At 44.4% G+C, this 13655-nt stretch overlaps 1 protein-coding gene across 1 annotated transcript in view; it reads right to left on the reverse strand.

The window, feature by feature from the left end:
- LOC103381159 (nuclear receptor coactivator 1) overlaps positions 1-13655 on the reverse strand; it is a 38349-nt gene that overhangs the window by 9735 nt on the left and 14959 nt on the right. Inside the window, exons 3-16 of the mRNA XM_017033440.2 lie at positions 9561-9668; positions 7367-7533; positions 7173-7279; positions 6907-7084; positions 6441-6620; positions 6107-6202; positions 4923-5063; positions 3940-4087; positions 2819-3791; positions 2506-2733; positions 1064-1382; positions 671-859; positions 324-432; positions 235-248 (exon numbers count right to left, since the gene is read on the reverse strand). Coding sequence (XP_016888929.1) covers positions 235-248; positions 324-432; positions 671-859; positions 1064-1382; positions 2506-2733; positions 2819-3791; positions 3940-4087; positions 4923-5063; positions 6107-6202; positions 6441-6620; positions 6907-7084; positions 7173-7279; positions 7367-7533; positions 9561-9649 — 2938 coding nt within the window. The 5' untranslated portion in view covers positions 9650-9668. The remainder of the gene's footprint in view (positions 1-234; positions 249-323; positions 433-670; positions 860-1063; positions 1383-2505; positions 2734-2818; positions 3792-3939; positions 4088-4922; positions 5064-6106; positions 6203-6440; positions 6621-6906; positions 7085-7172; positions 7280-7366; positions 7534-9560; positions 9669-13655) is intronic.

Consider the following 13655-nt stretch of genomic DNA (forward strand, 5'->3'; position numbering starts at 1 on the left):
ATTTTTTAGTAACAAAAGGTGTTCATAGCACTCCCTACAGGGGAAGAGGAGGCTTTACATGTCCTGTTGATAAACACCAACATTTCGAGCCAAGAAAATCAAATTTGATTCTATTTCCTTTTTAAACATTTGTTTTACTTTTGCGAGGAATGATTTGTTTACTGTAAACCAACAACAAATCACTTCCTTTCCCACGCATTAGTTACCAGCTCCTGCAGAGCCAATAGGAATCACTGCATCGCCTCAACCTTTAACAGCAAATGAACAGGTTCATGTCACCTGTTCCAAATGCACAGAGAATTAAAAATGAAGTTTGTTTTTACTCTTGTGGTGAAGCCAGAGGAGCCTGTAAAGGAGTTCCAAGACTGTCGAACAACAGGGTGTCAGACAGAGCCAGAGGCTGGATCTCTCCCATGTCCATCTTCGTCAGGCCTGGAGAAGAAAAAGAGTTTCTTTGACTATGTTTCACCCTCTTATTCTGGGACACATATCCACATATATCCACAAACCAAGTGACCTCAAACATGTGATATGTTACATAACAACAGCCTGTTTACATCCTCATCTAAACACAGCTGTTTGCAGTATTATATACATACAGTGGTACACAGTACAGAGGACATACAGTAACAGTACAGTACAGTACAGTACAGTACAGCAGTTCTCATACCAGTGCTTGAGCTGAATGGGTTGAGGATGTCTGCCTCCGAAAAGGGGCTGCTGTCTTTGGGGGTCAGGAAGGGGTCTCCTGCTCCTTGTCCCTGGACCTGGGTCTGTCCTGGAGTAGGGGGACTGCAGAAGTCAAAGGACGTCTGACTCTGGAGACTACAGCCGGATGGAGGTCCTCCATCACTGAGACCTGAACAACAGTCACAGGGCACATACAGGATCAGGGTTACTAGAGTACTAGTGACTGTGTAGTACTCGTAGTTTTACTGTAGGATTGGTTATGAAATACTTTTTTAAAAATGTTTGTCTCATTTATAATCATAAAAATATTCCCTTCTTCATTATAAATCTTATTGATACCCCCCCCCCTCCCCTCACTCAGCTGAGGCAGTACCTCTGTTGGGGGTGCCTGGAGGCTCTCTCTTCACAGTTGCATTGCGGGGAGTGCTGGCCTCGCTCGGGTGGAGCTGGGTGGGCGACTGCAGTTTGAGTTGAGGTGACGGGGAGTGGAGCTGGGGGGACGGTGACTGTAAATGGGGTATGGACTGGGACTGAGACAAGGGGGACTGGAGCTGGGTAGGGGGTTGCGTCTGGGGAGACTGGAGCTGGGAGCCTCCACCAGGGGCTGTTGACTCGTCAGCGCTCTGTTTGGCCCCACTCGGGCCTCTGAGGCCAGGCAGCAGCTGGGTGAGAGGGTCCATGTCAACAGACATCTGAGGCGGGGGACAAGGGTGAGAAAAGGCAGAAAGAAATGAGAATTGATCAGGGTGAGAGGGATGGAGCAAAAGAAGGGAGGGGGAGAATGGGTGGTGGTGGGAGAACAATTACAGACTAACAAGTGTGTGTTGTGTGTGTGTATATAGGTGCGAGGGGGGGCGTGCAGCATACAATCAGTGAACTGGAGATGCAGAGGGACAAAAGGTCAGAGGTGAGTGTGCTTCAAAGGCTGCAGCTGGTAGCTGAGCCTACACTGGAGACAAAGTCCAAGAAAATAAACATTCGACTTGATTTACAGCGACTGTTGAGCCACACTGCCAACGCAGGAACTGCAGCTCTGTAGAGGAAATGTTCTACATTTGATGGTAACATCTTCTTCCTTCCTGATACTGATACTGAGGACGGTGTCAATGAAAATCCCGAGTGACGACGGTAGCGAAGCACCGCGCCACTGACGACACTTGTCTTCTCCTCGACGCGACAGTCTGACCGGATCAGAGCCATAATGACCATAATAACCTGTTGCAAGTTGTGCAACAATCTGAGTGAGAAGTAGATTCTTCACGTGCTGGGCCAGAGCTGAATAAATTAAAGTTAGAGTTAATGACAGTCTACATTTTTCCTTCTCACTCTCTGGATGACTCAGAGTTTTGTGACACAAACAGCTGTTTGTTAATGAGCTGTTATCAACTCTGCAGATGAATCACACTGACAGGGAAACATCAGCTTCTCCTTTCAGATCGACACAGTGACTCCAAAGGCCGAGCCAAAACAGGAAGTTATGATGATGTAAAAAACCGCGACCAGCGCGGGCTACGTTAAATGTCCCAAAGGACGTTCAAGGATGTAACATATTTGAAACCCTTTACATTAGGATCACTTTGATGCGAGATGTCAAATTTACCCTTTTGTACCGCAATAAATGCAACGTATGTTCTTTTATCCTAAAGCAAAAGACGCATTGAAAACTACTACAAGTATAACAAAAATATTGATAAATATCATTTATCATAAATATTATACACTGAAATATTGTGTTATTTTGTTTCACAATATCATATGAACAGATATTTTGCCAATACACACTCCTAAAACCTAGAGTCTCTCAGTCTCTCCTACCGTGGAGTCTCTGCTGTCCTTGCGACTGTCTCTGCGCTTCTCTGCGACAGGACTGGCTTTGGGGCTGATGCAGCCGGAGCCGCTGGAAACTCCTGCAGGTTTGGACGCACCATCCGCTGCAGCGGAGGAGCCCGAGCAGGCAGCTCCGTCAATGCTGACTCTTTTCTCCACCTTCACCCGAACTGTCTCCAAGCTAAGGGCGGAGGGAGGAGGCAGGTCCCCCAAGTCCTTTGGAAAAAAAACATTGATGATATTTTATTGGTACATGACATAAAGTATACAAAAGTGTTTATTAATTCCTGAACTGTTTGACCTTCTCATCTGTGTCCAGGAGAAAGCGCAGTAACTGGTGGTCTTGAGGCTCTCTGGTGCTGGATCTGGACGCCATGGCAACTGCAGGACTGGTGGGCGGCTCCTTCTTGACCTGCACGTCGTTCTTGGGGTCTCCTTCGTCGACGTTGGATGACGAGTCGTTGGGACTGCTGTCCTGGAGCAGCCGATGAAGGATCTTGTGCCGCTGTGTTAGTGTACTGTGGGAGGCGGGGCACTGTGGGCCAGGATGGGGGTTGGATGGATGAGGTGATGTGGTGCAGTGGATGCCGTTGTTGTTGTTTTTACCGTTAGATTCAGCTGCTGTCCCGTTGCTGTCCAGGAGCTGATTGAGTCTGATTTGAGTACCCAGTTGTGAGGCAGAAGACAAGGAGGCTTTAAGAGAGTCCTCTCCGTCTGCTCCCGACTCTGCCTGTTTGGCAGAGGGAGGTCGGGTGCAGGCACTGGTGGGTGTACTGGCCCGTCTCTGAGAAACAGGAGAGGACAGAGAGAAGGCCCCCGTCGATCCAGCGCTGCCACTGTCACCACCAGAGTGCTGCCTAGTGAGGCTGCCTCCGCTGCTCAGCCCCCCCGTGGGGGAATGGAGGCCTGGCGTCGAGGGAGAGAAGGGGTTTCCTGGTACACGAGGACTCCCCCCCAACCCAGGGCTGGCCCGTGGCATCCTGGGCGACATAAAAGAGGTAGGGGTGGCTGTGAGTGGGCTGCTAAGAGGGGAGGGGCTGTTGACCTGCTGCTGGGGACATGTCCGACTGGGCGTCAGGTAGCCCGCGGGCGTGGCTGGGTTGAGTCCTTGGGTGGAGGCGTTGCTGTTGTTGCTGTGAAGGCCTGAGGAGGTGAGGCCTGGACCTTGGGACGAGTTGCTGCCGGGAGGAAGGGAAGGAGAGCGGGAGGGGACTTGGCTAAGGCTGCCAAGCGTGGGTGTAGTGTTTTCCTGAGAGCTAGCAGTGTTGTGTTCCCTGTGGGGGCAGCAAGTACAACCAAAAGACAGCATGTGACTTTGTTAGCAGGTAAATTCATTAATGTAGCATTAGCTTCTCTGTTCTCACCCAGCGATACTTTAAGTTTAAAAAACCAACGTGTGTGTGTGTGTGTGTGTGTGTTCACCTGTCAATAGTGTGAATGCCCATAATGAAAGGCTGTACGTCAGGGTTGGGTGGACACAAGAACTTGCAGCGTGTCTGAGCGCTGTGTTGCGTGCCATCACTTAATGAGAAATGGTAGAGCGGGCTGACGGCGCTGCCGTGGGTCATTACTGTAGGGACAAAAAATTTATTTATAAATTATATTTTTCTACTTTGCACATATCTACGGTTCTTTATCGGGGCCGTGTTGTGGGAGAAGCGAAGCCAAAATAACCATCACAGTCGATCGGCCGTGTTTGCACGAATCCTCTTGTTGACATACATTTACGCACTGACGTTATTATTAAACGGAACGTTAAGAACAATGTTTTCATACTGCAAACAGAGGAAACACCATGAATGGAAACAGCTTCCTGGACGTGAAAGATGTTGTTTGTTTTGGACCTGATCCTGACTGCGATTTAATTCTGTGGATTCAGTGGTGCTGCAGATTTACTGGCTGCATATCAGACAAACAAATCTGAACCATTACTTAAACCCTTCTAATATATAAATACACATATATGTACTGTACATATTGAAATATACTCCAATGTCCACTCTACATATATACACATACATATCATACACATATATAGATAGTAACATGTGAGTAAAATTAGAAAATTATTTAATTACCGGTATATATTTTTCTATTTTTTTAACTTTGGTATTGCATGTGGTCAATACATAGATCAAGGTAGGTGGCAGCAGTGGCACTCAATGGAAGAACACTATCTTCTACTTTTCGTAACCCTCCAACGATTGAGTCCGAATATTTATTCTGTAATATTTTATACAAGCTTCTGCTGCACAAAAGTGAACAAAGGTCTTAACTGAATGCTAAAACAACCGTATGTGGACGATATTGATGCAGAACTCTCGTTGCCATGGCGGGGCCGGCCCAGATGGTGCCGGCGGGTTTTGCAGATGAGGCCCGGAAAACAATCGGTGTAGGCGACTCACCCTCGTGCAGCAGCTTCTTGGCGTGGGAGGGTTCTTTGCCCTGCGGCTGAAAGAAAGCACAGATGCACTTCCTGACCAGGTCCTCCCAGCCTGGCCGGCCCGACGCGCGCAAAGCACTGGTTTCTATAGAGATGATCTTCCCTGGAGGTGAGCAGAAGAAGGAGGATCAGCAGCATTAATTTGTCTGTGATTGTTTAATGATGTCTGATTTTTTTTGTAAGGTGTCTGAGGTGAAAAACACAAACACTGCAGCAGCCATAAAAAAAAACAGTGTATACAGAGAGTAAAAAAAAAAAAATCAAATGTGACCGTTTTTATTCAAATTTTGGATTTTTTTTACAATTATTCTAACCTATTTATTTTTACAAAATAACTTCCTGTGAGCTACTGGGAACCCGATCCCCAGCCGAACAGGAAATCACGTGAAGTACAGACAGAAAGCCCACAGGCACGTCAACACGCACAGACATGTGGACATGCAGAGAACTTGTGACATCCTCTCTCTCTCTGGGGCAACAGGACTGATCACTTGACGACCATGGACACGATGCCCATATTTAACCAGGTGAAACCTGACACCATGTGAAATCGTCTCAGCTTCAGTCAAACCAACTCTACAGCATATTAATTACTTTTAATTAAAGCAGGTTTTTTCCCCCAGACCCCCCCCCCCCCCCCCCCCCCTCTGCTATTTTATTTCACAACAAGTGCACAGAGCTCACATGACCACTGCAGACATGTGGCTCCCATGCTGGTCACATGATGCTGGTGGAGCACGTCTGTGCTCCGAGGAGCTTTTATAAAAGACAGAATTTTAGAGTCTAACAGTTGAAGTTGACCATTCTAACCCTGAGGAGGAGCAGCTCAAAGGGTCACCCACGTGACAGGACATCTGAGTTCAACACAACACCTTCTTACTTAACATTAAAATCACAAAATTAATGCAAAACACCCTACTTAACATTAAAATCACAAAATTAATCAATGCAAAACACCGCCAAAAATACAAAATCTAATACTGCAACTCTATTAAGTTCAAAATGGTTTGTTCAATGAATGCACATTATGACAGGATTATTATTATAAAAACTTGTTTGTGTAGTTTTTCTGAGGACGTTGTTTTTGTACAAATACTACAGTTTGGGGACATTTTATTTCTGCAAAATGTAATGTGTGTGTCTTACCTGTAGGGTCCTGCTTCGTGATGAAAGACTCACTGTTAACAGACTGAGGGGAGCGAGGTATTCGACACGCGATACATATTAAGCAGCTCTGCAGGTCTGGGGACAGAATGGACACAAATGTCCACAAAGAGTCAAACGTGTGCAGTAGGACAGCGAGAAAAGATGAGACATTGGAGACACTGAAATTTAATGACGGTTTTATCAAGGCCACTGCAGCAGGGACTCCAAAACTTTTTTTTAAACTTTTTTTCTTATTCAGGTTTCACACCTCAGCTTCACCCACTGTCCAGTTCAGGTATCAGTGGTGACAGCGTGTGTGTGTGTGTGTATTCACCGTCGCCCTCTTCCTTCAAGGCCCGAGGCTGAGACACAGTGAAACACTGCATGATCTCGTACTGCTGCCGTGCCTCCTGGTTCTCCGAGTCCGCCTCATCTGGTGGCCTCTTCAGCATGCGACAGTTGAAGGTGTGGCTACTTCTCCGGTTGGATTCCTGCGACCACGGCCCGCCGTTCACTGGACAATGGAAGAAGGAGACACAAAGGGAAGGAGGAGAGGTGAGGAGGGTTTGGGTTTCGTCCACTTCCCTGACTGTCCTTATTCTCACTGATACTTTAGCACAAGTTTCCAGTGTCCAATGTTTGGTTTAATCCTACTTAGAACTGTGTGTCATACACACTGACGGTGACAGTCACATGTCAGATAGTACACCAGGGTAAACATGTTTTGTCAAATGCGGGTTTGAGTTAAAGGTGGAAACCTAAAAGAAAAAGAACGTTCTGTGGGTGGACTGTGGACTCACCGAGGCTCTTGGGGAGCAGATTGCGTACAAACTCGTTGTGGTCTCCCACGTGGAGGATGCTGTAGACGCTGGAGGTCATCAGCTCCTCTTGAGAGTATCCCAGGTAACTCGTCACGTTCTCAGAAACAAAGACTATGCGGCCCTCCCGGTTCACGGCGAAGAAGAAGCCGTTGAGGGCCTGGAAGTGTGAGGAGGAGTTTAAAAGTGAAACAGTGAGTGTGAGCGATGCACGCAGGGAGGACACAGGCATGTGTGTGAGTATTTACCTCCAGCAGCATGGGCCCCAATGCCTCCTTCTCCACCAGGCCCTGGCTACTGGAGGAGATGTCGCTCTTCTGCACCTCATCATCTGGAGACAGGAGCGCTGCTTTCTCTGTAATGTAACGTTTTAGGCTCAGGATTAATTTCTTCTACTCTGATTTAGATATTTGTGCAAACATGTCTTGCGTCCCTCACTGACCCTGCTCACGCCGTTTGATCTGCTGGATTTGGTCCACGGTGCTCCTGAGGATGTGACACTTGTCGGGCTTGGCGCTGAGGCTGGCGATGTCGCCCATGTTGGACGACAGCAGCTCGGCCAGCTCCTCGATGTAGCGGCACTCCAGCTCCCGTCGCCGCTTCTCCAAGCTGCAGAGAATCACAAAATTTTGGGTCACACAGCTTCTCCAAGCTGCAGAGAATCACAAATGAGGCATTCATTTTTGGGTCACATTCTTAAAGGAACATTTAGAATATGTCGTTTAAACAAATCCACGTGTCACTCAGACGAGGAGGAGCTAAATAATACATGCTGCACACGTAAACCAGGAGAGAACAGACAGGAAGTCACCAGCGAAAATCTGCTGAGATGAGGATGAGAGACAGGAAATGATGACATCTGGTTTTTAAAGCTGGTCTTTGGTGGTTTGAGCCCTGATCTTCATCTACCAACAGTAGGATCTGTGGGTCCAGTCTTTGCATTATAACAGAACTGTAGTCATGTCCAAAAGAAATACCTTCATTTCATGATTTTTGTTTCGTTGTTGATTCTTTTTAAGGAGAATTTCTGTCCACGTGTGGCTGAGTTTGGTGAGTTCCACTGCACCAAAGTCCATTGAAAATGTTGTTGATTCAGGAGTTTAACCTGTGTGGATTTTAATGAACTTCCAACATCACAACCATTCTTAGTGCAGCAGCAGGTTAAACAGACCACAAACCCTGACTTCATTATTGTCAAGTACAGAATCTGAAAAAAAAGTTTGTACGGTTGTTTATTTAGATTCTTACCAAATATTATTAAAATGTGAAGCCAAAATGGCAGCCAACTGTAGGTAACTGTCAGAGGCGTGAAATACATCAATGATATTTCAGCACTGACCCCCCGCTCCACCGCCTAGCCCCTCCACTGTTGTTTACTGTCATATGATCCAGGTGCAGAAGTTATGGTGCATTAATGAGGTGATCACTCCGATCCCTGCACGGCCTGCTGCTTATCCTCAGTCACCAGTTGTGATAATATACTTTCAGGGCGAAAAAAAAAAAGAAAAGAAAAGAAAAAGGTTGGAGCGAGGTATGCAGTAAACATGGGGGGTGGGGGACGGAACCTACTGTGTGCGTGTGTACATGTGAGTGTGTAAGACGACAACAGTTACAAAAGTAGGTCAGTGCAGTGGCCGGCCAGAACACAGGCGTGGTGGCCTGGGAGTGTGAGGGGTGGGGGGGTGGATGGATGGCGTGTGAACGTGCAGGTCAGTGGCTGCGTGTGAATGTGAACTGAGTCGTTACGTTACATCAGCTTACATCAGTTACTGGACGCTATAGGCTCACACTGAGCACGTTCACCGCTGGGCCACTGTGTGTCCTGATATAACCTCAACTGCACAGCACAACAACAGCCCACATGACACCATGTAAAGTGGAAGCTAATGAAGAAAAAAAAGGATCAAATGGTAGAAAAAGCTCATGGTGCCTGAGAGTCAAACAAAGGTTTTTCTTCTTCTTCTTTTTCTGAGCTGATAAGACGAACAAACAGCCCGTCTGTAAGAACAGAGATAAACCACGGAGGCAAAAAACAAATCAACTGAAGGCTCTCTGTTATCAATCACTCACTTCTCCTGCTACAGGACCTGTGATAATTTAGCGCTTCACCATGATTTTGGTCTGATGTTTACATTAGAGACTAGTGGACAGATAATTCTCCTCCTTGGATCAAACATTTCTGACATTATTTTCTTCTTTTTTTTCTTCATTCGAGCTACTGTATAAAGAGCATGAACGCCAACCACAAAGTCTAAGTCTTGAACCAGTTCTTTAACTGCATCGTTGCTAGTTGTCTCCACCAGACATTTAACATTCTTAAAAGGTCTAACGACAAAGTCAAACTGGAGTCAAAACTGAAGAGCTGCTCTAACGTCAAAAGAAAATTGATTTGCACTCCTTCTCAATCACTCACAGAGAAAAAGAAACTGGGAGGAGAACTGATGTGTTCTTTTGGATTCACTGAAACCTGTTCCAGGACATTTTCCAGAGTTTTCCAGGATCGGTGGGACCCCTTTAGGTTCGACTCAATAGTGACTGTTTGGCTTTTTTCAGGTGTATATATTTGTATATATATATATACATATATATATATATAGAGAGAGAGAGAGAGAGAGTATATATGGGTGACACTTTACCTTTGCACCGATGTGTCACATGGCGAGCCCTTCCTCTTGCGTGACTCTGGCGTGGCAGGGTCCAGCGGGCCTTCCCCTACTGCACTCATTTTTTCAGCTTGAACTGACCTAACAAGGACAAAGGTAAAGAAACAGAGACAATACATTCATCAACTGCCAATCAAGTGGAACCATGATGATCAGAACAGAGATCGCTCCTAGTCTTATATTTGTCAAAACACACCACAGACACACCACAGACACACCACAGACACACACTTGTGGCTTGGAGAAATGTTTTTTTGGCACTGCGTCGGTGATAAGATTCACGTAGCACACGTGAACTTAGCTCAGGGCCGCAGTTCAGTGTTTTCTTTTTTTCAGTGCAGCAGATTCAATAACAGGACCGAGAACAAATGAACAGGGAGGATGATGGTTCAAAAATAATCATGTGAATTAACTGACAAAAGTTGTCATGTTTTAGTCTCATTAGCAAATAATTTAATGCTGAGAAAAATATAAATAAAAGTCGTAAGATGTGCCTTAGTATAGCAAATAATTTAATGCTGAGAAAAATTCGTAAGATGTGCCTTAGTAAAAATAAAATACCACCATATTTTTGTCTCAGTTTGTCGGGCTTATAAAGACAAATTCACAATAGAAACGTAATATTTTCTTTGATGAGAATGAATGTGAAAATGCTTAGTTGTAATTTAACAAAGGTGGTCAACTGGTTGTACCAAATGACATGAGCAAAGTTGTTTGTTTTTTTCTTAACTTAAAGCTGCAGAAAAACCCAATTGAAAACAAAATAAAATATATACTGTACCACATGTCAGACCTTCATCTGTTCTACAAATTTATTTTTCAGTTTTTTGCTTAAAATTCAAAACGACACATAAGACAATTGGATCCATTTGAGTGGTTAAATCCACTGCAGGACAAACAGAGTGGATGTGAGCAGCACTGACCGTGTCTGTGGTGTACGACTGAGATCAAAGCGCTCAGGTTTACACAGCATGACATATATTGAATTCCACTGCTGTTTGTGATGTTACAACTGCGCTACATCTGGAGCTGATTCTGTTTGTGGTGATGTTGTTCCTGCCGCTTCGTCCTAAAAAAAAAAATGCCTCCTCCTCCGTCTCCTCTCTGTGACCTCGGAAAAGTCTACATCCTTAGCCACTAACATATATGTTAGCTAACCAAAACCAAACAGTGTAACATGTCGTGCCATACAAACTGAGTTAAAAAAAAAGGAAAGAAAAAAAAGTACAATGTGTTTTAACCCTGACAGTTGGAGAGGAACTCAGATTTGGAGGTTAGACTCCAAAAACTTTTGCCTTGTTTTTCTCTTAAGCAGCAAACTAAATGTTGAGGCCTGATAACGGACAAGGCCAAGGCCGAAAAATATGTCACATGCACACGTCAAAAATGGTGACAGATTACGTTCTACAGAAGCCATAACATGGTGCGTTGCACCACCTGCTGCATCTTGTAACGCCTCTGACTGGCCCCTGGCTTTGGAGCATCGCTTTTACGCCATGAAGCGCGGGCCCAAAGTAATTATGTATTGGTAAGAATACAACACGTACCACGACACTGGAGCAACGATATATTGCGTCATACTGCCATACTATAGGCACGATAATATTATATATTTTTTAAAAACAATTTAATCATCGTCAAACTGTCAGCATAGTAAAGACTGAACGCTGTTCCACCTGAATATCTACAACACGTACCACGACACTGGAGCAATGATACGATATATTGCTAGAGAAGAAAGAAAAGAAAAAGAAAATGAACCAACACCAGGAATATTTGACTGGGAATTGGTGATAACATAATGAATACATTGGTGTTAAATATTGATAGGGTATTGTGAGATGTAATATCACAACATTTCAGTGTATCAATGAAGACCATTCAATTCAATCAGCCTTCGTGGTCTGGTAAAAAAAAACGGTAATATCAACTGTTGCCCTGGAGTTATTTTTAGCACGTTATCCTTTCAAAATGTACATAGAAAAAAGATTCATTCAGGAAGTGCAAACCTGTTTGTTGGAGTCAGTGAATCATCTATTCAACACTTGGCACCTGTTGCACTTGTACATTACAGTAAAGAAGAGAGACTGTGTTTCCTTGATGACCTTAGCGCTCTCAGGCTGTTCTCCTGTTAAAAAGTCTGGTATAAATATATATATATATATATTGCTCTCAATATGCCCACATAGCGGCAATTAATTGACAGCACGGACAATGTTCTCACATTTATTGATTTTCCAAGAAAGCATCAAATGCATCCACTCCTCCTGGTGCTTGGTCGCTGGGTTCAGTATAGATGATTTTATCTAGATTAATTGAACCACACTTTCACCTGTGTGCGCGTAGTCAATCAGCCCGTGGGCCAACAAGCCATCAACAGCCATCATGATATTTCTGGTCTATCCTGTTCCTCTATCGTAATGATTATGGCTGATAATCAGCAGTTCCTCCCTTGTGGTAAGAGTTTATGATTAAGGCCTTTCATCTCTTCATGTCAGCAGGTTCCCTTTGAATCAAATGCACTGGATTAACTCGTCATGTCGTGTGGCCAAGTACAAATCATTTCACACTTTCTTGTGCATTTTTACACGTTTCCAAACCAGCAAACTCAGACAGAGGCAGGTGAAGTAGGAAAGCTGAATAGATGTTAGTGAGTTAACAAAACAGGAGGAAAAAAAGTGTGTACTGCTGCAATGACATGACGAGATCGGCACAATAATCATTTTATTTAGATTGTCTTGTTTTCATGAACGTAGCAAGCCAAAATCGTAATTGAAATCAGATTTATAAGTAAGGTAAATTTAAAATATGTTTGAGCAACTTCCAGGAATTTTTATTGTCTAGATTACATGTGAAAATGGGAAATAACATGTTCTCCTATTGTATTATTAGGCTGCTAAAATAACAGGACGAGCTGGAACTGTCCTGACAGTCTGGTGGGGTGTTGTTTTTTTTTAACATCTTTAAATGCTTCTGTGTCTGCGAGATGTGCCAGAGACCATGCCTGATCACTTTGCACGACTATAAACAAGGCCTGATTTCCAGTTTTCCCACCAGCTGTGCAGACTGAGGTCAAGGATGTTTACCAAGGACCTCTGACTGCACTGGCTTCCAGAGACGCTCGTACAGACAGAAATATTTAGTGTGGAGCCCTGTTCGGTGGTGACAGGCACCGTCAGTGAAAGCTGCCACCAAAAGACTGCGTTTTTTAAAAAGGAAAGTAAGGAACAGCAGCAGAAGAAGACTGAGAACGCATCGGCGAAAACGGTCCAAAAATGATTCAATATTTATCACCAAAATGTGAAGCATCGATTTTATGGAGCACATCTGTCGTCTGAGCACATAAAATTTTATGCTATATCCATAAATGGTGATGTGTACGGTATGTATTACCAAGGCCTCCTCTCATAGAGTAGTGGTACATTAACCTCAAATCCGTCCTATCCTCCGCAGATAATTCCTCATGAATATTTAACAGCCATTCAGCGCCACAGATCTGTGTGTAATTTGCCTGTGTCTAATCTGTGTGTAAGTGTGTATGTGTGTCCTCACTTCAACTCGTGAAATGTGCTACAGGAGGTCTAGTGAGACCTGCTGGGCTGTTCACAGCCTTGCAGCCAGTCTGGGGCCTTAAGCTTCAGAGCATACAGTGACGGAGACGAAGGCACAAAGAACCGTGACAGCTTTAGGACCGTCATCGCTCGAGTCCTCCTCGATAAACTCCAGGCAGACTGCACTTAAGTTTAGTTTTTCACACTTTACTGACATAAGTCTTTGAGTAAACGTGCATCACAGATGAGAAGTGCCTTCAGTTTCTTAGTTTTTATAAATATGTTTCAGTATATTAAGTAAGTTTTCCACCTCTTCATATCATCTCCTGTACGCAGGTGACACTGTTGTTCTATTGCCCCGCTGAAACCATACAACACAATTAATTATATTGTCACTGTAATAAAAAATATTAAAAAAAAGAATTTGCAAAATACACTTGTACGCTTTACTCTTTTCACAATTTGATATAGAAGCTGGAGCGAAAATATTTGCTTCAAGCCGTTTTTTGTTTTCTTC

This window comes from Cynoglossus semilaevis, chromosome 7 (assembly GCF_000523025.1).
Source record: "Cynoglossus semilaevis isolate Cse_v1.0 chromosome 7, Cse_v1.0, whole genome shotgun sequence".
Lineage (NCBI taxonomy): Eukaryota > Metazoa > Chordata > Actinopteri > Pleuronectiformes > Cynoglossidae > Cynoglossus > Cynoglossus semilaevis.